Source organism: Peromyscus leucopus, chromosome X, assembly GCF_004664715.2.
Source record: "Peromyscus leucopus breed LL Stock chromosome X, UCI_PerLeu_2.1, whole genome shotgun sequence".
Lineage (NCBI taxonomy): Eukaryota > Metazoa > Chordata > Mammalia > Rodentia > Cricetidae > Peromyscus > Peromyscus leucopus.
In genome coordinates, this window is record NC_051083.1 from 116,559,245 (window position 1) to 116,584,099 (window position 24,855).

Here is a 24,855-nt window from a genome sequence, read left to right on the forward strand (position 1 = left end):
TAAGAGCACAAGACTGCCAGAATATCTCTCTGGTTTCAGTTCTTTGTTGCAGGGGATAAATTCCAAGCAAAACTCGCCAAGAAGTCAGCATTCCCTGCCTCAATATTATCCCCAATTAGAGCACAAAGATTATGGTAGACATAGAAAGGCAACGACACTGAGTCATTATCCCTCTCATTCCAGCTCACTATTAGTGAAGAGGGTCTATATCAAGAGAGTCTGACTGGCAACAGAAAATACTGGCTTCTAGAGTGCCCTGCTTTAAAAAGAGTGTAAATCTGAGTCGTGCAAACTACTTTCCTTGCCTCCGTGTCCTTAGTAGTAGATTAGAGATTGCAACCAGTGAGAAAGCCAGATCATAAAAATAGAGTGCTCAAACACTCTCTCCAAATGTGTTTTTGTTCTTTTTTTTTACTTAAAAAAAAATCTTATTGTGTGAGGGGCTGTTTTGCCTGTGTGTATGTTCTGCCACCAAGAGCATGTCTGGACTCCAGGGGGGGCTAGAAGAGGGCATCAGATCCCCTGAGACTCTAGTTGCAGCTTGCTGTGAGCCCCATGTGGATGCCTGGAATCAACCCTGGGTCCTCTGGAGGTCCTGAGTGCTGACCCAGATATCCAGTCCCAGACTCTAGCGGGCTATCTGAACTTGTGGCCCTACTTGCAGCCTTGTTTCCTCCAGCTGGGGCCCACCTTTCCATGAGCCTTCTGCCCTCCCTTCGAGCTCTCTTCACCTCCCCTGTGTTCTGTGCCCTTATCATCAGCATCCTGCCAAACCAAAGAAAGCCTCCTTTCACACTCTCATCCTCCTGCTCACATCCTCACCCTCTTTCCTTCCTATTGTGTCTCCTGCTCACCTCCACATTACACCTGTCTTTTGGCTTAGCTTTCTCTCTGCTCCCACCATCCCACCATCCGAGTCTCCTTCCATCCTTCCGAGAGCCTCCTAGCCTCTTCCAAGGCTTTCTGTTTTCTGCCCTCCTCCCTAGCTTTTTACTCTCCCCTGACCTGCCACATTCCCTTCCAGCCCTCATCCCTATTCCTTTTTCCCTCCCCAGCCTAGTGCCTAACCTCTCTGTTTCCTAATCCTTCCCCAAAACATCAAACCTTGGTCCTCAGGAAAGCCGGAAAAAGACATTAGATTCCTGTACCTGGAGTTCTAGGTGGTTATGAGTCTCCATCCTGAGGAGGGGGCAGACAGTTGTCCTGAGTGCTGAGCCATGTTTCCAGCACCATACTTTCTTCATCTATCTAAACTTCTGGTCCTATTTTCTAGCCTTATTTCCTCCAACAAGCTCCATCTTTCCATGAGCCTTCATCCCTAAAATTCATTTATCCTGCAAAAGCATCCATCTTTCAAAATGAAACTGATACAAAGACATTGGCAGATAAACAAAACCTGAGAGAATCCCATGCTTCACAGACATAGATGCAGGCAAAACACCCATATGCGTAAAATAATAAAGAAGGAAAGCATCAAGTAGAAAGTGAATAAGGCCAATTCAAATTCACATATAATACAACCAAATAAGCATAGTTACATGATATTAAAGAGTAGTGGTGGCACATGCCTTTAATCCCAGTACTCAGGAGGCAAAGGCAGGTGGATCTCTGAGTTCCAGGACAGCTTGGTCTACAAAGCAAGTTCCAGGACAGCCAGGACTGTTATACAGAGAATCCCTGTCTCAAAAAACCAAAAGGAAGTCAAGAAAGGAACTCAAGCAGGGCCGGAACCTGGAGGCGGGAGCTGATGTAGAGGCCATGGAGGGGTGCTGCTTATGGGCTTGCTCCTCCTGGCTTGCTCAGCCTGCTTTCTTATAGAACCCAGGGCACAATTGGTTGGGCCCTCCTCCATCAAGTACTAATTAAGAAAATGCCCAACAAGCTTGCCTATAGCCCCATCTTACAGAGGCATTCTCTCAAGTGAGTCTCCCTCCTCTCTGGTGACTTTAGCTTGTGTCAAGTTGACATCAAACTAGCCAGCATAGATGGTCATGTAAAGCTTCAACAAAGCACTAGTAGACCTGGTCCAACAACACAGAGCCAATTGGTATGAAAAGTTGTTTTAAAACCCAAGAGTCAATTAACATAAAACACTATACCAGAGGAATGAACATGAAAAGGCACAATTATCTCAAGATGGAAAAAAATAATGACAAAATCTAATATCCACTTGCTGATTGAAACTAAAAATTTATAAATGAGTTCATCAAGGTTGCAGCATACAAGATCAATATTCAAAAATCAACTGTCTTTCTATACACTAGCAATGACCAATACAAAGATGAAATTAAGAAAAAAAATCTAAGATTTAGTATATAGCTCAATTGCTAGAATGTTTGCCTACCATGCATGAGGCCCTGAGTTCAGTCTGCTGAATATGGTGGTGAATCCTGCAATCCAAGAACTCCAGAAGTATAGGCATAAAAATCACAGGGTCAAAGTTATCCTTGGCTACATAGGGAGGTCAAAGTTAGCTTATGATAGAGACCCTCTCTCAAAAATATTTTACTTAAAACAGCAACAAAAGAATGATAAATGTGTGATATATTTAAATGCCAAATTTACAATCTGAAATCCACATAATAGCATTAAAAAATAAAGAAGTAAACAATTTTTCATAGATTAGAAGACTTAATATTGTTATTAGGACACCATTATTTAAAACTGATCCACAGGTTCAGGACATTGTCTAACAAAATTTCAGTAGGGTTCTCTGAAGAAACTGGCAACCTAGCTTTTCCTAAAATTCATAATGAAAACAATGTACAAAACACAAGAAAAAAATGGTTATTTCATCTGATTTTGAAACTAACCACAAAACAACATCAGCAGTAGTATTAATGACTATGTGATGTTAGCATAAAGACACCTATATAGAAGGCTAAAATCCCAGAAACAAATCTATATTCATTCCACTGGTCAATTGATTTTTAACACTGCTAAGGCAATGCAACTTTAAAAAAAAAATCTGTGCTGGGGCAACTTATGTACACATAGAAAACAATGTAGTTAGGGACTGAGGAGATAGCTCAGTAGTTAAGAGCACTGGCTACTCTTCTAGGAGACCCAGGTTTGATTCCCAGCACCCATTTGGTGGCACACAGCCCTCTGTAACTCTAATTCTGAGAAATGAGATGCCCTCTTTAAGAACCACAAGCACTTCATAGATGTGGTGCATAGACTTACAAAACAGCCATACTTGTAAAATACATTGTTTTATTTATTTTCTTCAAAATACAGTTGGACCTCTTATGATACGCACAACTTCAAATTGGAAACCACTGTGAATTCAAGACTAGAAAGGATTACATAGTGAGAACCTGCCTTCAAAAAATGTTTTAAATACTTTTGTACAATGGACATCTTCAATAAGGTAAAACAACCACGGAATCGGGCAAAAAATAAATTCTTTAAAAGCATACATGCTTTAAGTGACTTGTATGTAGAATACATAAAGAATATTTAACTCAATACTGAAAAGAAAAAGCACAATGAAAAATGGCACAGAACATGAATAGTAAGTACCGAAGAAGACGCTCAACATCATTAGCCATCAAGAAAATGAAAAACAACAGGGGAAATGGTTAGAAATGCAAGTAATATTGGAGTTAAAAAGAATCAAAGTACTTCATATACATGAATGAAATGTCATAATGATACACAATTGATATATACTAATAATATTATGCAAAGAGCCCCACGTTGAATCACTATGGCACACTTATAAGACAACTATAATAAAAAAAAAAAGGTGGCACAATATCGGTGAATCCTGAAAACATCACACTAAGTGAAAGAGGTAAGATAGGAATGGACATATACGATGTGATGGCATTTGTATAAAATATTCAGAGCTGGCAAATTCATAGAGACAAAAAGCATATTAGTGGTTTCCAAGGCCTGTGAGAAGGGAAAGGGAAGGAAATGCGTGCTTAATGGTAAGGAGCTTATTTTGAGAGTATGAATTAGATAATGGTGATGGTTTCACAGCATTGAATATCCTAAATGTCAATGATGATAAATTGTAAGTTGTGGCCATTTTACTACAATTAAAGGCAGATGATAAATATTGAGGTTTCAAAAAATGAGAAACTTCACATGTTGCTATGAGAATGTAGTTGCTTCAGAAAATTGAGTAGTTTCTCAAAATGTCAAACATGGACTCTTTATATGGCTCAGCAATTCTATAATGCAACTCCAATCCCAGTGTATGCACATATCCACTCAAGCCCATGAAAGGATGTGTGCACACAAAACTTGTACACAAATGTTCACAAGTTTATGTTTATTTTATTTATTTATTTATTTATTTGGTTGGTTGGTTTTTGGTTTTTGGTTTTTCAAGACAGCATTTCTCTGTGTAGCTTTGTGCCTTTCCTGGAACTCACTCTGTAGCCCAGGCTGACCTCAAACTTACAGAGATCTGTCTGCCTCTGCCTCCCAAGTGTTGGGATTAAAGGAATGCGCTACCACCACCCAGCATTTATTTTTATTACTATTTATAAGTGTGTGTGTGCACACATGCACATGAGTAAAGGTGCCCATGGAGGCCATAGACACTTTATCCTTCTGGAGCTGGAGTACCAGGAGGCTATTAGCCTCCTGACCTGGGTGCTGGGAACTGAACTAGGCACCTTTTACCTCACAGCCATTTTTCCAGCCCCCTCATAAACTCATAATTGTTTTAATTCTCTCCCTCCACACACCCTGTGTACTTATAGGTGTGTGTGTGTGTGTATTTACGGGTATGAGTGTGCCACAGTACATGAATGTGAAGGAAAACATTCAGAAGTCAGTTCTCTCTTTCAATCCAAGGATTGAACTTAGGTCATCAGGTTTACATGGCCAGCACTTTGGCTTTCTGACCAAAATGTTCATAAATTTTCATACAACTTAAATGTAAATCAGATGGTGAATGGATTAACACAATGTGATACATGCATGTATGTAATAGAACATCATTTAGTCGCAAGAGTAAAGTGTTTGTATATGCTGCAATAGATAAATATTCAAAGTAATTTTATTGTATACTAAAGGGGTAAATATCATAAAAATGAAAAGATGTATGATATTGGGCTGAAGAAATGGCTCACTGGTTAAGCACATTGGCTACTCTTGCAAAGGACCCAGGTTCAATGCCCAGGACCCACATGATGGCACACAACCATCTGCAATTCCAGTCTCAAGAAATCTGATGCCCTCTTTCTAGTCTCCTGGTGCATATAAATATGTGCAAGCAAAGCACCCATACATATAAAATGAATATTTTTTTCATTTTCAAAAAAATAAATACAACAAAGTATACCATAGTTTTAAATGTAAAAGCTACAAAACTTTTAGGGGGAAAAGTCATAGGAGAAAATAAATCAATATCCAGATACAGGCAAAGAATTCTTACACACTTAACATTCAGAAGCATGATCCACAAAAGGAAGAGAGGATGTTATAACTTATTAAATATTGAATGAAGATAAAAAAGACAAGTGATTGAAAAAGAAATAGTACAGAGAATGTCTAAAAACACTCGAAACTTTAAAAAGACAATCCACTCAGAATCAAAGCAAAGAGCATAAACAGACACATCATCAACTAAGACATACAGATGGTTTAGATGCAGAACATATTTAACCATTAAGAGAAAAGCAAGACCACAATGAGATATTACTACACACTTATCAAAATGTCTGAAATTTAAAAAGTGGCAACACCAAATGCTGACAAGTGTGAGAAGAAATGGCTCACTCGTACACAGCTGTTAGGAGTGTGAAATGCTGTGCAATCATTCTGGAAAACAGCTTGGCAGTATCAAACTCGATGTGTAATTACCAGAGGACACAGCAAGTGCATTTGTAGGCATTTATCCTAGAGAAATGAAAGCCAACAGAGACCTTTACTTCTGAGGTTCTCACTACAAGAGCTGCCACAGTTTGCATTCGGCCATCGCCTCTCTCAAATGCCATGCAGTAGATGAGGGTCTACTGATACATCATGAAAAGTGAGGGCAGGCCATGACTATATCTGGAAAGGGGTAGTCAGGATCACTAACGGGCACTCTGTCATTTAATTATGGCAACAGCTGTATTTCTCTTTCTCAGATTCAAGAATAGCCTCTGATATTTCACCCAAAATTCCTACTGTTTCTTCCACATTTATAACTCCTTGAAGTTTTGAGGAGAGCTCTTTCTTTTCCTAGGCTCTGTCTGCTAAGCTAAACTCGGGAAACAATCAAGAGCCATAGCACTATGGGTACACACACCTTGGGCATTAGGGTATTCAGTTGGCTTTTGGGTTTTGTTTGTTTGTTTGTTTGGCATTTGAGACCTTGTCTCTGCTAATCAAAACAATTCTGCTTCCTAGAGTCAGACCCCAGCAAACCAAAGAGATGGCTTTAGTGTCACCTACCTGTTCGTTGTCAGCATGGAAACGTGACCACTGTGACATTCTTTAGAACACCAGTCCCTGGCCAAAGCTCACAACCTAAGACCTCCGCATCAGTCTCTGGACACTAGAACATAACCTTGCTACAATGAAGAAGCCAGGATTAAAGAAAAGCAGGGCCAGGATATAGCTCGGTTGGTAGAGTACTTGCATAGCTTGCACAAAACCTTGAGGTTGATCATCAGACTGCATAAATGGTGATGCACACATCTGTAATCCCAACCCTCCAAAGGATAGGATATTCAAGGTCATCTTCTGCAACATAGTGAGTTTGAGGCCAGCTCAGGATACACAAGACTGTCTCAAAAAAAGGGAGGGGGCAAAACAATATGATATTCAATGGAGAGAATCACCATTTTATTCACTCCAATGCAACTAAATTATTTAAAGAAGAAAACTTTGACTTTCATGAATACAAATCCTGTGTGTAGCCTTTTATTCAGCTGGGAAATTATGAGCCAGTTTTCTACAGTGGCATTAGACAAGGTGCCTATGACACAAAATGCCCTCATTGAACTGAGCTGAGCAAATCTGGCTCCATTAAATAGTTTAGCTGAGCTATATACCTTTAGCTTTCCACATAATGAAAACACACCCCTTACCACACAGGAGGAAATTCTGGAACCCAAAAATGTGATATCAGTCTCACCCTAATGGATCTCTGATGCCATCCAGGTCTCTAAGCACCTCACTAATAATTTCTCAAAATCATTTGGAATAAACAGACATCTCACTCAAGGCCGCATGTATGCAAATTCTGACACTTTAAATGGATTCTGTCCCTAAGTGCACAAACCAAAAAGCATGGGGGCAATTGGATTAGGAAAGCAAGGCATTTTTAAAAAAGCCTCCTCTAATTGGCATTAAGTCCCCAAACATTGTCAAACACATCACTTGCCTAATTATTTTTTGCGTGCATGTGCCTATCTTTTTAACTTCATAAACATATAAATGAGGAAGAGATGCAGATTTCATGTACACCCATATGGTGAGGAACAAAGAAGCTGCCAAGGGTTATAAACTCCTCTACTAATCTTAATATCATCTCTGTGTTCTTCTCCTTTGTTTCTTGTTTGCTGTGTAAGGTTAGTTGGTTGGTTGTTTTTTTTTTTTTTTTTTTTTTTGTTTTTTGCTTTTTGCTTTCCTCCAAAGTCACAAAGAATAAACTGAGGGTGGTAAATGCTAAGTTTGGATCTTTACCTAGGAGAGAAATATACACTAATCATTTTATTCAAAACTAATTTTTATAATTTATTTAACTTTGTTTTATGTGCATTGGTGGGAAGATGTTAGATCCTCTTGTAGAATGTTATTTTAGGGTGTGTTACATTTGTTTATGTTGTGGAGCATTTGTTTTAATGATGCAAAGATGTGTTGCATTCTTTTATGTTGCATTTGTTTAACTTTGGGAAGCTGTGTTACTTTGCCTGTCTAACATACCTGATGGTCTAATAAAGAGCTGAATGGCCAATAGGTAAGCAGGAGAAAGGATAGGTGGGGCTGACAGGCAGAGAGAATATAGAGGAGGAGAAAATCTGGAAGGAGAAGTAGAAGGAGCAAGAGAACAAGGAGAGGAAGAGTTCAGGGGCCAGCCACCCAGTCACCCACCCAGACAAGGAGTAAGAAGGAAAGAAAAAATATACAGAAATAGAGAAAGGTTAAAAAAAACAGCCCAGAGACAAAAGATAGAAGGGGATAATTTAAAGTTAAGAAAAGGTGACAAGAAACAAGCCAAGCTAAGGCCAAGCATTCATAAAAAAGAAAAAAAAAACTCTGTGTATTTATTTGGGAGCTGGGTGGTGGGCCCCTCAAAAGAGCAAACACAACCAACAACAAGATCCCCTAAAACTGAGGTTACAAACAGCTGTGAGCTGCCATGTGGGTGCTGGGAATTAAATCCAGATCCTCTGGAAGAGCAGTCAGTGCTCCCAACTGCTGAGCCATCTCTCCAGCCCCTCAAAACTGAAATTTCTAAAAATATCTTGATTTAACTTCACATTCTCAAATGTATGTGATGTTTATACACAAAAATTATTTCTGTATGTTCATTATGGTCTTTAATGAGTTAATTTCTGTTAAATAACCCTGGTACACATCATTCAGCCCTATATGCTTCATTTCAACATGTGTTAATGAACTAGCATGGGCTGTTATACTTTTGGAACATACCTACATCAAAGCCAGTCACAAATATTGCCTGTACAATATTTGGCAAAAAGAGAAAAGCTCAAGCAGCTTACCAACCATAATATATTCTGCTGGTTAATTTTACACTCAGCCCTCTGTCTTGTTTAAGTGGGCCCCAGCTCAAGCTTCCTCTCGCCTCTGGGTGTACTAGGCATGACCATTCTTCCATGCCTTCAACATAATTTTTTTTTTTTTGCCATCCACACTAATAATGCCTGCCAGGCTAGTAGGCTTTTGCTAATTTGCATGTTCACTTAATGACACTTTTGTGAAGCTGCCTCTTCAAAAGGGAGGGGAAAGTCACACTTAGAAGAATTTGCTGCCCTTGCTCACTTGGTTATTTCAGAAACCAAATACATTCGTATTAGCTTCTTGACGAGACCCTAGGATAAGAACAGGCTCTCAAATTCATCTTTCCTGGTTTTGAGAAAAAGTCTCTATATTCCACTGACTCCTCTGCTTCCATATTAGAGGAACTGCCCTTGTTGAACACAGTGACACTCCTTCCAAAACACTGGATCTACACAGAACAAATGCAGCAAAAAACAATGGCCATTTATAGAAGGCATGCTCTCCCAGGACACTGCAACTGATATACTGATATTACTAATAAAACAACAGCAACATTCCAGAAGAATCAAGGTGTTTGGCTCCTTAAAAATCTTCCACAGAGTAGATAGCATATTGTCAGTGCACAGAGGGCAGCAATTAAACTATAGTTAAGAGCCTCATTTTCTGTAAGAACAAAAAAGCGGGTGGGGGGGGACATATCTCTAACCTCTTCCTTTTTCTTGTTTTTGTTTGAGTGTTTACTATAGAGTCTTGTTATGTTGCCCAGGCTGCCCCTGAACTCCTGAACATGAACAGTCATGGCAGCTTCCTGACAGTGCTGTTCATTGTCCACCTCATTTTAAAAAATGTTTCTCCTCACCGGGCAGTGGTGGCACATGCCTTTAATCCCAGCACTCAGGTGGCAGAGGCAGGCGGATCTCTGTGAGTTTGAGGCCTGCCTGGTCTACAGAGCAAGTTCCAGGACAGCTAGATCTGTTACACAGAGAAACTCTGTCTGGAAAAACCAAAACCAAAACCACAACCACACATGCACAGAGTTTCTTCTGTGTTATGGTTTGCATTTTTAAGAAAAATGTCTTCTAAAGATTCATGGTTTGGGGCTTCATAATGAGGTGAGGGATTTGGGAGGAAGCAGGTCACCAAAGGCACATCCTAGGAAGGTACTCTGTCTGTGTCCTTGACCTCTTCCTGTCTCTGTGTGCCTCTTTGCTGCCTGGATGCCATAGGGTAAAAATCTTTGTTCCTCTGCTTAGTTCCATGGCCTAGAAAAATGTAGAGTGATCTTGCCATGAGATGAGGTCTCTCAAACGTTGTTTTTCTTAATTATTTGTTACAGTAACAAAAGAAAATTCACATGACCTTTAACCCTCTCTAAAAACTGGTCTTGAAAGTATTTGAAATAAGTTAGTTGTCTGAGTATTTGTTTAAGAGAGGAAAAAAGAAATATCAGAGTTCACTTCAAAGAGCAACATTTTAAAAATATTGTTAGTGTGTGTGTGTGTGTGTGTGTGTGTGTGTTCTTGTATATGCACATGTGGGGTGGTAAACACATGTATGAGCATGCATATGAAGGCCTGAAATCAATATCTTCCTTACGTGTTGAGACATGGTCTCTCACTGAAACTAGAGCTAATCAACTCAGCCAGTAAACCTCGGGATCCGCCCATTTGTTTCTTCAGGACCGGAATTGCAGGCAATGTGGGGCCACATCCAAGTGCTAGGGATTGAACTCACACCCTCATGCTTAGACTGCAAGCACCAAATGAGCCATCTCCTTGGTCCCCTTTATTAAACGTTAAACAAGATGTATTTTCAAAAGCAGTTAACCTATGGGGTCCTAATATCCCTAATAGTCACATCAAGTCTCCAGTCTGCTTCTGAACATAGAAAGCTATAACACAGACCAGGTGTTCTGAATAGTTTTATATACTGCTCCAATACTGACTGGCTAATTAGATTTAGGAGAGAGAAAGAGGGAGAGGGAGAGAGAGGGGTAGGGGGAGAGAGGGGTAGGGGAGAGAGAGGGATATAGATAGATGATAGATAGATGTAGATGATAGATTGATAGATGTTAGATTGATTGATGACATAGATGATAGATAAAAGATAAAGGATAGATAGATGATAGATAGATAGATAGATAGATAGATAGATAGATAGATAGATAGATAGATAGATGACAGACTACAATCCTGTTTTTTTCATCTTTAAGTAGATTTTAAAAACATCTCTCTCAAAGGGTTGTTCTGTAAATTAAATGAAAAATATATGTAATGCTCCTTGCTCAGGGCTTAGCTAAGCATATACTCCAAAATGGTGGTAGATCTTCACCACCAATCAGGCCAAGCTACCTGAACTTAGCAAGTACTGTACAGCTCTTACTTGGACTAACTTGGAGTTCTTCACTTTTTGCATGTCAAATAAGGAACTTGCCATAATATGTGAAAGATTAGTAATACCCACCTACTAATGATCCTTGCATGCACTTGCTCAACCATAAACCAGTACCCTGTGCCTGCTGGACTGTTATCAACAACCAATTAATAAATAATACTGCATAGGGCCTTAAGATTATTTCTTAGGGACTGAAGAGATCAGGTTAATACTGTGCATTGTAGCCAGGCATGGTAGTACACACCCTTAGTCCCAGAAGGCAGAGATAGAAATATCTCTGTGAGTTCAAGGCCAGCCAGCCTGGTCTATGTAATGAGCTCCAGGACAGCCAGGACTAGAGTATTATAAAGACCTTGTCTCAAAAAATAAATAAATAAAAAGAAAAAGTAAGAACATGTATTGCTCTTATGGAGGACCTGAGTTCAAGGCCCAGCATCCACATTAGGCAGCTCACAACTGCCTGGGGACCTGAACTGACAAGTTCCAGGGGATCTGATGCCATTGGCCTCCTTGGGCACTTGCATTTATGTGTACATAGACACACATACACACACACTGAATGAGAAATCTTTTTTTAAAGAATGTTATTTCCTTAACCAAGTTTGTCAATACTAACTTTAGGATTTATTACACAGAATATTTTCAAAGTATTCTACAAGTCTGTGAGAAAAAAGTTATTTATTCAGTTTGATGTAAATGTGTGTATGAGCTATATGTATGGTGCATGTACATTTGCATATTTATGTATTTTATGTTGAGCTTGCTTATTGTGTGGTTCAAATTTTCTGTATTTTTGTAAATTTTGTCTATTGATTTTTTGGAAGAAATCAATAGATTTCATAATTTCTCCTTATCACCATTAAGTGCTAACTGTATGCAAGCATGTAGTTATCTGAAAATTGAATTTGTAATTTGCTAATTTCTTTTTATACCCAAGAATGGGTCTGCTTTAAAGTCTATTTTATTTGATATCTGTGCACCTACATCAGTTTCCTTCTGGTTAGTGTTTGCATAATTATCTATTACAACCCTTCAAGTACAGCTGAATTTTGTACCTTTATCCCTTGTGGTAATCTGTGTTTTTAACAGATGAGTTGGCTACCATCATAAAAGGGCCCTTTTACACTACTTCTGAGTTGCCTAGCTGTAACTTGATCATCCATGTCAATTTTTTTTTTGAGACATGATCTTGCTATGTAGTACCTAGGCTGATCTCAATCTCACCTGTAACCTAGGCCCTCCTTAAAGTCACAACAATCCTTCTGCCTCAGTGTCCTCAGTGCAGGAATTACAGGAATGCACAGTCATACCTGGATGTCCTAGTGACTTTCGAAGTCTCTTTGTTTTGTTCACTCCTGTGGGAAGTTAACAAAAGCCCAAGAATCTCTTTGAGAATCAGAGCTGAGGCTCTACTATCATTTGTCCTCTTTACCAGTACAGTTCTGCTTGGACTCTGCTTGGAGGAGAGAAGACATTCTAAGTAAGGCCCTTGTTCCCCTCCCTTTGCGTTCAGAGTATTGAAACAATAGACCCCAAAGAAAGTTTCCTCCAGGAAGTTCATGGTTCAAGCCAGAGAAGGACCTTGCCTCACATGAAGAGATGTCATACAGTCCTGACATCCTAGCAGAAACCCTCGCATAACAGACCTGAACAGTGACAATGGTGTGTCAAGGACTTGCGGCCCCACAGCTTGACTAGGACTGCTTCATTATGCATACCTCTTGCCCTTTATTTAAACCTAAAAGTGTCAATACACTGAATATGGGTTATGGGGATCACCTGACCCCTTTTATTTTGTTCCTCTTTACAATTTGAGCATACTAAATAAATCTCCCTCTGTTTTTCGCTGTTGTCTTTTTCACTGGCATACTGAGGATGAGTCTAGGTTGTTGGAGTTAACAGAACCCAGTCTTTGACCCTAAAAATTCCAATAACAATAGGGAAAAGTCAATTTATGCAAGGGATGGTGCACACAGGCTAATCCATCTGATATAAATCAATACACTGCACAGTTCAATTGCTCTGTGCTTCTACAGACAAGTACATGGAAGTGATTCACCAGGACTAAATTCATCACAAGCAACAGCCCAGTTCTCTCAGGCTTGCTAGGGCATCTCTGCTAGTAAAATTTAAAAAGCAATCAAACTGAATAAGAAATCTTCTTTGCAGACATTTACATTGTGGAAGAGTGCAATTCTTGACAATTTAGAGTAAATGAAGTGCAAATTATTCTCTTATAACTCAAAATTGAAGCTTAAATTGTCAGTGAAAAAAAAGCCCACAGTTTAATCAGAAAAATATATTTATTGGTAATTCCCATGAGCTCACATTTGATATATTTATATCATAGGATAACGAGTTCAAAATTATTGCTAAGTTATAAGTAAGAAATGTATGCAGAATTTGCATGTATTGAATTTTATTTTGAATCTGCATGTATGCCTATATTTGAATATTTATAATATTCCAGAAAAAGCACAGTAGAATGTGCAAGACAGATTTATTTAGTGTAATACTCTGAAATGTGTCAAAGTTTTCAACACTGTTATAAGAGGCAAAATGGCAGAAATAACAAATGGATGCAATAAGACCAACTGAATAATCTGCACAGCCCAAGACCTAGTAGAGCGAGAAAAGCTCTCTTGCCAATAAATATTTTACTGAAGTTCAGACAAATATTTCCCTAAGCTTACAATGGCATTGTTTTACATGACATGTACCATTAAGTGGATTATTCATTATCCCTTAATGGAAAGAGGGAAATTCTCATTCATGCCTTACTTTCTAAACTCAATCACTAAATACCTCGTTTTCTGTTATGGAATGTCAATATTAGCTTTTTGACCATGAATGACATTGTTTATAATGTCACAATAACTTCTACATTGGGCGTAGTCTCAGTGGAGTTTCAACAGTAAGAGGATGCACCTTGATAGATGTATACAGAGGAGGACTATAGACATCCAGAATAGCTGGGAAATACAGTGTTCTAATGGACTTCATTTATGTCTAATTAAATGCAGTGAAACTGCTCTAAGAAGGCTGTCCAGCTCTAGACCCTTCTTTCCTGAAGTAAAGCAACACATGCACTAACTAATAGCAGTTCTCATAGACATTTAGCATCATAACCCTCAACCAACCTCAGTCTTTGCTCTTCTAGCTAGGTGATCAGCTCACTTAAGAGTCCCACGAAGGCCAACATTCTAACTAATCTTGAAGAGCCATGGTCAAGCAATATGAAGCTTACTAATTCCAACTGAGGAAAAGTATTAGCTTCCTGTTTCCTGGAGTCTTTCAGTGAAGAAGAAACAATAGCAATTCACCTAGATATTTCTATGCTATGCTGGTATAGAGTTCCACGGAATGTCAGAAATAGATTAGCCAATTAGGAGAAAAAATCAGCACCCAGTGCTGGACTAATCTGACTTAGCACTTCTGCCTTTCAGTGGGAGGGTTGACTGGACTGAAGCTACTCTCCTCATTAAGGGCTACCAGGATAACCACAGATAGTCTTTAGGGAGCAAAATTTAGACACATTTATCACAGCCACAGAAAAACCTTGTCTTAAAGACTTGTTATTGTTTACTACTTATTTGTTTGTTTGTTTGTTTGTTTGTTTGTTTGTTTTTGAGGCTATATAACTCTAGCTAACCCAGGAATCACTACTTAGGCTAGGCTGGCCTTGAACTTGCAGAGATTTGCCTACCTTTGCCTCTGGAGCACTTGGTTTAAAGGTGTGTGCTATCAGCACAGCTATAGTTACCTTTAGCATCAAATTGATATACTTGTGAATGAAATTCAAAACCCTCAGAATATCAGAATAAGAAAAACAAATCACTTCCCTATCTCTTAAGATCCTGGTGTGTCTTCTTCCTGTCTGTATTCTTTATTGCTTAGATTTAGTAGAGATAGAAAGATTTTCTATTTCTCTCCCATTCCTCTTCTGTTTTAAAAAAGAAAGAAAAGAAAAGAATTAAAAAAGGTTTTAGTCTTACTGGTTCCATAATTCTATGGGGTTCTGCTTAGTAATGAGTCACTAGCATTTCCCATATTTTATAACAGGACATTTACATGGGTTTGCAATAATAATCCTCAAAGTGAATTCACTGACATTCTTAAAGCATTTTTTTCTGTGTAGACTTCCTGGTCTCATTGTTTCAACTGAGACTGTTCTCATAACACCTTGTACTCCCCCCTCCTCTAATGATCCTTTAATTAATTAGCTTTTAACTCTTTTCTACTCTACAGAGGCAAGGACAGTCTACCTGGTTCATCACAGTGCCCACAGCACAAAATTTTAGTGATGATAACAGGTACTCAATGAATATTTGCCAAATAAATAAATAAATGAGGAAACAAATGTGGGTGGGGGCTTTGTTTCAATGAAATTCCAGGAAATAACTTATGAGTTAAAGAAAAACCTTTGTGGTACTATGGATTGAACCCTGGACCTTGCACATCCTAGTCAAGAACTCTACTACTGAGCACTGTATCTCTCTAGTGAAGAAGTAAATACATTTAATATTCTATGTTTACATTATCTAATTTATTTCCAAAAGGAATTTTCAAACTTATACTCACAACAATAATTTATAAAAATTTTGATATACATCCTTCTCAGCACTGGCTACTAATATTTTATTTTTGGTTTGGTGGTAATGTAGATTAGTTTTTATATTTCTGAATTAGGGTTAATTAGAGAGTTAAAAGAAGTTGTGCTAAGTCTAAATGCTTCTATTTGCATTTCTTTAGTACCAGGGAGACTGAGTCTTTTTTTTTTTTCCATGTCTGCAAACTAGTCGTGGGCCTCATGTCCTAAACTGTCTGGACATGCCCTTTGTTTCTCTAATCAATTCATAGTGTTTCTTTGTACAGAAAGGATTTCAGCCTTTTGTCTGTTGTAATTGTTGCACATATTTTCATGAGTTTGACATAGGCCTTTTCATCTTTTCCTTTTTCTTTCTTTTGACAGATGAACATTCTCATTTTTATGTAATCATAACTGTCTATCTTGTATTTTATTCAAACCTCCTTTCTTTGGCTAAGAGTCCCATGTGTGAATTGCAGCTATCATTTAAATAATAATGCCAATTGTGAATTCAGATGAACTGGGTTCACAGATTCCCACATACACCACTAAGCTTTAACCAGGGCCAGAGCCCCAATTCCCATATCCTTACAAACCTGCCCACTAGGAGTCTAGGCAACAAGCATCAGACACTGTGCCTTAGCATTCTCCCATACCAAACCACATCTCTACTCAACCTCTCTGTTTTAATCTATAATACTATCTCAGTTGGAGACCAGAAGTCAGAGAGGTACCTTTAAATGAACTTTAAATGCATTTGTTTACTTTTGTGCTTTTTATACTCTTCCATTTAAGACCTTCTCATACTCACATGGGTTCATATTCTTCATTGTATTTCCAGATTACTTATGGTGGGGCTTTACCCTCATCTACCTCCACAGTCATTACTTCCCCAAATGAGAATCTTCTCTATGTCAGGCTCCTAGCAAGGTCAGGTTACCTGGTCTCATAATTCCCATTGGCTCCATACTGCCAAGAGGATGCTATGTTATCCATACTACACATTTCTACACCTCACACGGCAACCTCTAGGGGCTTTAGGCTGAAAAGGATGACCTGGGATTTCTTGGCACTGGTTTGACTCTAATCTCTTCAACTGCTGGCACTACAACAGGACCATGATTATTACGTCTGCTGGTTTATAGATTAGATCTAAATTAGCACACAACAAATGAAAAGGTCTCTGTTTTTAATATACTCGGACAAATGTTTGACATTTTAAAGACGTTACTGACTTTCAGATAGTTTTCAAACAAAATGCATCTTTTTTAAGTCTCTAAAGTGTCAAATTGTTCGCTTCTGTCAGCTCGATGAGAGCATGTCTTCCCTGGAATATAATGGGCAGTTTCATAAAATTTTATTTCATGAGCAACAGTGGGAAAAGATGAATGTTCTTTTAATGTCATTTCATACTATCTCAGTTGACAACTGATACCCATAAAAACAATCTTTAGTATTTTAATTGACACATCATGGCAGTAACCTTGAATTATCAACAGACGATAACTCTGAGTACCATTTTGTACTACCTGAGAACTTGGGAGTCTTGCTGAAGATGAAACAATCTGTTGGCAATCCATACAAAGATACTAACAAATACAGCTAAAATTCTACACATGCTGTTGATCTCTCTCATTCGTGTTTTCTTTCACCATCACCTATCATCCTGCTCTTTATTATAGTTTGAATATGAATTTTCCTGCATAGGTTCAAGTTTTGAAGGCCCAGTTCCCAGCTGGTGGCACTATTTTGGGAACTGGAAGAAACTTTAGGAGATGGGGCCTAGCAAGAAGAAAGGGGTCACGGAGGACAGAGCATTAGGGATACCTTACTCCTTCCTGTCTGCTATGAGGTGAGAAAAATCCTCTGCCACCTGTTCCTGTTGCCTTGATATCCTACCAGAGCACATAGAGCCAAGAGGCCATGAACTGAACCCTCTGAAATGGTGCACAAAGAAAACTTTCTTCCCTTTAAGTTGCTTCTATTGGGTATTTAATATCAGTGACTATAAACAACAGAAAAGCTCTTACCAACAGATAAACTAACCAAAGGCATCAAGACTGGAGAAGTAGCTCAATGGTTAAGAGCACTATCTGCTCTTCCAGAGGACCAGGTTCAATTCCTAGCACCCACATGGTTCACAACCATCTGTAACTCCAGTCCCAGAGGATTTAACGCCCTCTTCTAGCTCATGAGAGCATCAGACATGCACATGGTGAGCAGACATTCATGAAGGAAAAATACCACACACATAAAATATAAGAGAGAGAGTGAAGGTGAGAGACCAATGGACCACAGCCTGGTAGAACATATGGTTGGCACTGCTTGCTGTAACAATTCATTCTCTCCCTGCCTCATCTTGCACCACACGCCTGTCTCTTGTCTCTCTGCAAAACCAATAAGGAGAGGGAATACAAGTAAGGACATGCAAAGGATGACCAGACACATGAACTGTATTCTAGCTTTTTCAAAATAAAGCCACCATTTTCAAAGAAATAGAAAGCTTTTATCATATTTATAAATGAATGGCTGCTACTCCAAACAGAAAGCTTTTCTAGATCTAAATAAAAGACTTTTAGTTCATTCCTATGAACAATATTCTACCAAATTTTAATGTTATTCTTCTGTGTGGCTGCTAAACTTGGAGAGATGTTAAAATCTAGACTGCAGCAGATATGCAAATTCTGAGAGTCCATACAGCCATGGGCCTTGAGCCCACACCCATCTCCTGGGTACCAGCCAGCACCCTACCAAGTGAAGAACAGGGTTTGTGCACTTTCTTGGCAGTTTTGAATTCCTCCCACAGACCAAGTGACACACTAGAGTTGGCTATAAATGTAGGAAGTTTGGGCCTGGGAAAAGCCTGTAGAATTGGAAAATTTGAACAGCTGGTGTGCAACAATGTTTTGATACATTTTTAAATGGTCTTAGAAATTCTAAAATGAGCAGAACTCTTTTCTGACCTCAGGCAACATACTGGCAAACAGATGGATGAAACACAACTTCTAAATTTTTTTTTAGGAAATATTAGTTTAATAAACAACTTGAGCTTTTCTCAGGTTCTGTCCCTAGCTCCCTGTCTTCCTTTCTTCACTCTCTCCCCCCAAACAATACGATCAGTCATTTCTATTCCACATTATTATATATCACCCGAGCACTTTACCATCTCCAGAAGCATGAAACCATTTCAGATGTTGCAATGAGGGAAGGATTCAGGGGCTTGCTTACAGCCCCATAGGCCCTCTTGGTAACCCTAATGTGGGTGAAAGGCTGATCCTCAGAAGATGGCTCCTTTTGGCACTCACCAACCATACCTCCAATCTAGCTCCATCCTGTTTAGCTTTACAGAAATTTCCACCATAAAAAGAAGCCTCGCAGCAATCTAGCCCCAAGACCTACTCCCATTGAGAATAAAGCTTTCTTGATATAGAAATCCATTCTTCTTAGGTCAGGGTGGCAACTATGGACCAACTATTCGCCTAAGGCTACAAGTATAAAATGGCTGATAACAGTAATAATGGAGGCAAAAGCAATACCAGCTAACATTTATAATCACTAGTAGGAAATACCTCTTTGTGTTTTGATGATACTGTTCGTCAAGGTACAGTCAACATATGAAAGTGTATGGAATCAGACAAAACTGGAGGCAGATTTCTGCAGTGTCACCAAAGACCTCAATGACCTTGGAGAAATCTTTCAGCCTCTTTGGATTTCAGTGTCTTCTGATAAAAAGGAGTATTCTTGTCCTGTGTGCCTTCCTCCAAAAGACAGTATGCATTCTCAGAGAAATAGCAAGACAATATGAAAGCGCATTACAAAACAGAATGTTCTGTCTACACAGGCTGCTCCACCAGGAAACTCCAGAGGTGTATTCTGTAGTCCTGAGACTAGCATCTCACCTCAAGAGTCACTAGCCGTGCAGTTGCCTTGACTACTAAATTTTCATCTCCCATGTGCAATCATGCATGTATGCATGCATGCACACATTATCAGAACTCATCCTGCAAGCAGGATCTGTCAACATTCTGGAAAATTTTGGATCCCTCTGGCTATCAATGAATAATTCTAGAGATAGGTAGAAAGAAGAGAAATAATAGAGGTGCCCTTGATATGATATTGTATTTTTCTAGGAAATTTTACTTCATTTTTATAAATACTGTACAATCAATTTACTTTTCCAAACGTGGTTCTTCTTTGATTAGACTAGATGGCACTGTGGTATCACCCTTTTAATGCCTGAGAAAAATCATATCGCATTACAATTTTGCTTCAACTGGGAACAACTCAAGAGGCTTCGGTGAGTCCTGGTTATCCTATAGATTATTTCTGAAGGAACCTGGCAAAGGACAATGACTACTTAATATATTATTCAGACCACATTAATCGTACATTTACAGACATCACATCCCAACCTACATGTCCAAAAGAACTGGAAAAGGCACACATGCCATATACAAACGTTAGACAAAGCTGTGGCTTCCACGGCAGTCAAGACTTCTCTTTTACTTCCCCCACCACGGTTGTAGGTGTAGAAGTCCACTTTTGCCCTAAAGATTGCTTTGATCACCATCCCTCAGTACATCTACAAGCTTCGCTAGCATAAGAGGTCATTTACAGTACTGTCAAATGTGAGGGGACTTTCTTAAACACCACAACGCTGTTGTGACAATGACTTACAAAATTCTTGCCATGAACTGAGGCTCAGCCTTCCTGTGACCAAGGTTCTCTAGACATGGGAAAACAAATCTGTTAGTGTAGAAAGGAAATGAAAGTTCAAAGGATTCAGCCAGACCTCCGGCCTTTGAGAAAAGCCACTGTAAACTGAGGTCATGACCAGAAAACCAGAGGTTCCCTTTGCTGAAGCTAGACAGAAGAAACCACACCCACAGTTCATTCTTAACAGCCACCTGCAAAACACCACTTTGGCCAGGAAACTGAGAGAGTGTCTCCATGGGATATGAAATGCAAGACGGGTCCAGGTGGACAAAAACAGCAGCAGCACCCTTGAAGGCCCATGACATCACCAAAATGGGCAAAGCAAGACACACATGACCATGCCCTTGCCCACTGGAAGACCCCAATTCCACTAACTCATTCATAGACTCTGCCCCAGCCTAGATATTTTTTTTTTTCAAAAGCTCCGTGGAACAATAGCCCTGGGTGTGTTGATTTCCACTCCAAAACAGCTCCTTTTGTCCACTTCACACAATCCTATGACATCCAGGAATTGGCCATAGCACATAGAGGGAAGAAAATGCCCTGCTGGCTACAGACCACTCATAAATCAGCTTTTTTTTTTTTTTTTTTTTTTCATCATTCCCAGTCACTCAGAACCTGAGCTGGCCATGGGTGCTTAGGCTATGGGATTTCTGTGCTTCAGAAAAAGCTCCTAGCACTCCTCAAGCCCCTGAGCCCTACGCAGGGTCTACATCAACTTTCCAGCTAGTCACCATGCTGGCAGTGTGCCCCCTCATATTTGAAAAGCACTGTGGACACTTCGGTGGGCGCAGCAGTGAGAGGCACAAGATGAGAATTGGGAACCCTCATTGAGTGTCAGCAAAGAATGGCAGAATGACACCCACTCTCCAGAGAAATGGGGGGGGGCCTGGGGTGGGAAGGCAATAGAACCCAGCAAAGAAGAAACAAAAAGGTGAGAAAGAGAGAGAAGAAAAGTGGGAAGAGAGACAGGTGATAGAAAGAGAAAGACCAGGAAAAGGAAGGAAGAAGTAGCCAACAGCAGACAAGATGGGCAGAGAATTTTCCACTAGAGAAAGCCAGAAACTAAAAGGGGAAAGAGAATGTGGGAGTAGGAAACTGGGAAGGATCACCAAGCAGAGAAAGAGCATTGGACTTTCAAACCAGGTGCAGAGGAGAGAAGAGGATAAAGAGTATAAACCCAGAGACTGTGCATGCGGAGCACAATTCTTTAAGGCTCTCTAGTGCTCTGAGTGTGGTGTGCAGTCCTGGCTGCTGCTGGGGATGCTCATTCCAGGCAGCCAGGCCACTTTCCCCAACCACCAAGCAGGCCAACCTTCTGATGAGCAGACCCGGGCTGGAGCCCAAAGGCTTCCTCACAGCGCCACAGCGCTGCAAAGATAGGCGCTGGGGTGCCTAGCATCTAGGGACTTGACACTAAAGCGCTAAAGTGTGCACAGGGTCCCCAGCAACTGCAGGCACAGCCTTTCCCGCCCCTGGTTGACCCACTGAGAAGTAGCCAAAGACTCACCTGGAAGGTCTCAGCCTGGCATCGCGCTTGCCGTCCACCACTGCGGGCACGCAGCTGGTGAGCTCGGTCCAGTCGGCATGCAGCCCGCAACTCCAGCCGGTGGAGAACCTGGAGAAGAGCCAGGTCTCCCTCTTACCCGGCCGGTGGCAAGTGCATTTCTTCTGCCCCACGCGGCACTCACATGGCTGCTCCAGCTGGATGTTGCGCACCAGGTGACGGCCAAAAGTGGTGCCTCCAGTCTTCTGGATGTGCAGGAACACGATCAGGTCATCGCCGTTGATATCGAAGTCTACCTTGCGCAGGAGATCGCTGCGGCTGAAATTGTAGCGGGGTACAAACCTGGCGGAGCTCTCATCCTCCGAGCGGTACGGATCGGGCACCGGGGAGCTGAACGCCTGCAGGCGGAGGAGCTGGCATTCTGTGCCGGGGCACACGTATTGGAGGACGATCACGGCAAATAGGAAGAGCATCACCAAAGCCAGCAGCAGCTTGTTGGATTTCTCATCCATGTTCCCGACGCTGGGGGAAACCCAAGCTCGTTACGTCAATCCCGCAGCTCGGCCCGCTCTCGCCTTGCTCCCGCACCGCCCCCTCCCCGTGGCGCCACCGTTGCGCCCCTTTCCCCTCCCGTCCGCACCGAGTACTCCACCACGGAGGCGGCGGCGCCCTTCCCCGCTTCCTTCCTTCCCGGCAGGCTCAGCGCTGTGGCTTCTGCTGCACCCCCCCCTACCCCGACTCCATCCCGCTGGCCGTTGGCCCCCTCCTCCGCGGAAGAAACCCGGATACCTTCCGCGGTGTCTCGTTCCCCGCAGGATCCCTCCTGTCCCGGTCTCTCCACTCCCTAACTCACGCCCACCCCTATCCGGCACCGGGTGCTTCCCGCTCTGTTCTCTCCAGCTCCCATCCCCATCCCGCTTGGCCCATGGGACTCTCCTGTGTTCCGGACCCCAGTCCCCTCCGCGTGCGCGAGCTACCGACCCGAAACGCGGGCTCCCTTGGCGCGTGTCCCATTGCCTACCGGGTGGCCGCTGGGAGTGAGCTGGGCTTTGGGGGTTCCCCTGGAGGGGAGGGAAGGAGCCCGCGGGCAGCAGGACTTTGCAAGCCGAGGCGGCGCTGCCCTTTCCCGCGGAACCGCGGGGAGGAAGCCGCACGGCGGTCAGTTGCGCTCTCAGCCAGTCCCGAGTCCCCCAGACCAGTCACCGCAGGCTCGCTGGAACTTTGAGCCTTGCCCTCCGCACCCAGCTACCTTCCCTCCTCCCGCCGCCCCAGCTTACCCCGGACCCAGAGAGCGAACCCCACTTTCGCCCACAACGTACCTGGCCAAGGGACCGAAAATCTTGGAGAAGATCGCACTGAGCACGTGCTTGAGCGAGTGGCCCACGGCTGCCAGGCCCCGGGTGAGCAGGGCCCGGCAGAGGGAGCCCAGGTCCCAGCGTCGCCTAAGGTCGTGCATCCGCCTGCGGCGGCCTCGAGGCAGCAGCGCGAAGAGCGGGGCGCGCAAGGCTCCCGCCAAGGAAGAAAATGCCTTTGGGGGCTTGTCCTGGAGTGGCGGGGAGTTGAATCCCAGAGACACACCCCTAGGAGGGCTGGCGCGGACTGAGGCGGCGACTGACCCGGGCCGGCTTGCTGCCAATTCAGCCTCTACTCTGGAATGCCGGCGGGGACAGGTGGTGCGGGCGGGCGCTCCTTGCTCCAGTTGCAACGGCGGCGGCCCGAGCGCCCGGGCTGCAAATGCAGGCAGTGCCATTCCCCCCTTCAGGCAACTCAGGGTACTAAGGATCAGGAGCGAGCTTGAATTTATATAATAATGCCTCGCGCCCAAGAGCCCCAGCCACTTCACAGGCAAAAGACCTGGGTTTTCTCCTGTGTTGGAGAACGGAGGTCACTCCAGAGAGCGCATCACTCCACTTTGGCTCGTAATTTCAACCTCCCTTAAAATAGCAAAGGCGCAAATTGGACCTTTTCCCTCTCTCTTTGCCAATTTCCATTCTGCAACGGAAGAGGGGGTATTTTCTGAAAAGGTAAGTCAGCATGGAAATAAAGCATGACTAAAAAAACCTTACATGGGGGATTTTGAGCATTTTCAAAGCACACTCGCCCTTATTCCTCCCCACTGCTGAATCCCCTGCACCAAGCCCCCACCCCGCTGCAGAAAGATTTCAGTCACTACTGTTTATTGAATGAATGAATCTATAACTACGCACCACATCAGAGAGAGACCATCTTATTCAAGATGCCGTGCTATATGAGGAAACTGAAGCCCAGAGAGAATTAGATATATACCCAAGGTCACACAGCACAGCACTGGGATTTATTTTCAGAAACCCAGAAACTATCCAACCATTTTTTCATAATTAGAATATGTCTCTCAATAAATAGGTATGTGATTATTATCAAGCCCAGTTGTCCAAAAGGCTCTTTTCAGCTGGGAGACCAGGGAGTACAAGAATTTTAAAATGGGTATTCCTTCAGAACAAGGCCCCTGACAACTTGGGACCCAGACGTTTCCTATGTAATTAATAGGGGGAAATGCAGTGGATGAAGACACTGGAAAGCACTGAACATGCATTTCCAGCCCAACTGATGCAAAAGTAGTGCCGGTTAACAGCAATGTTTCAAAGTAGTAGTACCATTGGCAGTAGGGCCACTGGAAGAGGATGCTGTAAGCTGAGTGCCAGTGTAGGGATGTTCACCTCCAGAACATTATCTCCCTTGCTGTATGGTGAAGCAGCATCCAGAGCACTGATCCAAGAGTCCTTGGAATTTTTTCAGTTCCTTACAGAAACTGTGGCATAATAAATTGCCCTTCCTGAGGCTCAGTTTTCTTTTCTGCCACATAAAACTAATAATAATGCCTCCACTTTAACCAAGCACGCTAGTGTGAAGCTAAAATGTAGAAACCTTTGGGCAACTCCAAATACCAGATGTTGTTTACCTGCAACTCTTGCCT

At 41.8% G+C, this 24,855-nt stretch overlaps 1 protein-coding gene across 3 annotated transcripts in view; it reads right to left on the reverse strand.

Annotated features, from left to right (window-relative positions):
- Nucleotides 1–23,892, reverse strand: part of Hs6st2 (heparan sulfate 6-O-sulfotransferase 2) — a 276,238-nt gene extending 252,346 nt beyond the window's left edge. Inside the window, exons 1-2 of one of the 3 annotated variants that reach the window (XM_028887084.2) lie at nucleotides 23,222–23,892; nucleotides 21,906–22,424 (exon numbers count right to left, since the gene is read on the reverse strand). In XM_028887084.2, the coding sequence (XP_028742917.1) occupies nucleotides 21,906–22,424; nucleotides 23,222–23,652 (950 nt within the window). In that variant the 5' untranslated portion in view covers nucleotides 23,653–23,892. The remainder of the gene's footprint in view (nucleotides 1–21,905; nucleotides 22,425–23,221) is intronic. The other 2 variants (XM_028887085.2, XM_028887087.2) reach the window with 2 other exon arrangements.
- Nucleotides 23,893–24,855: the final 963 nt, after the last annotated feature.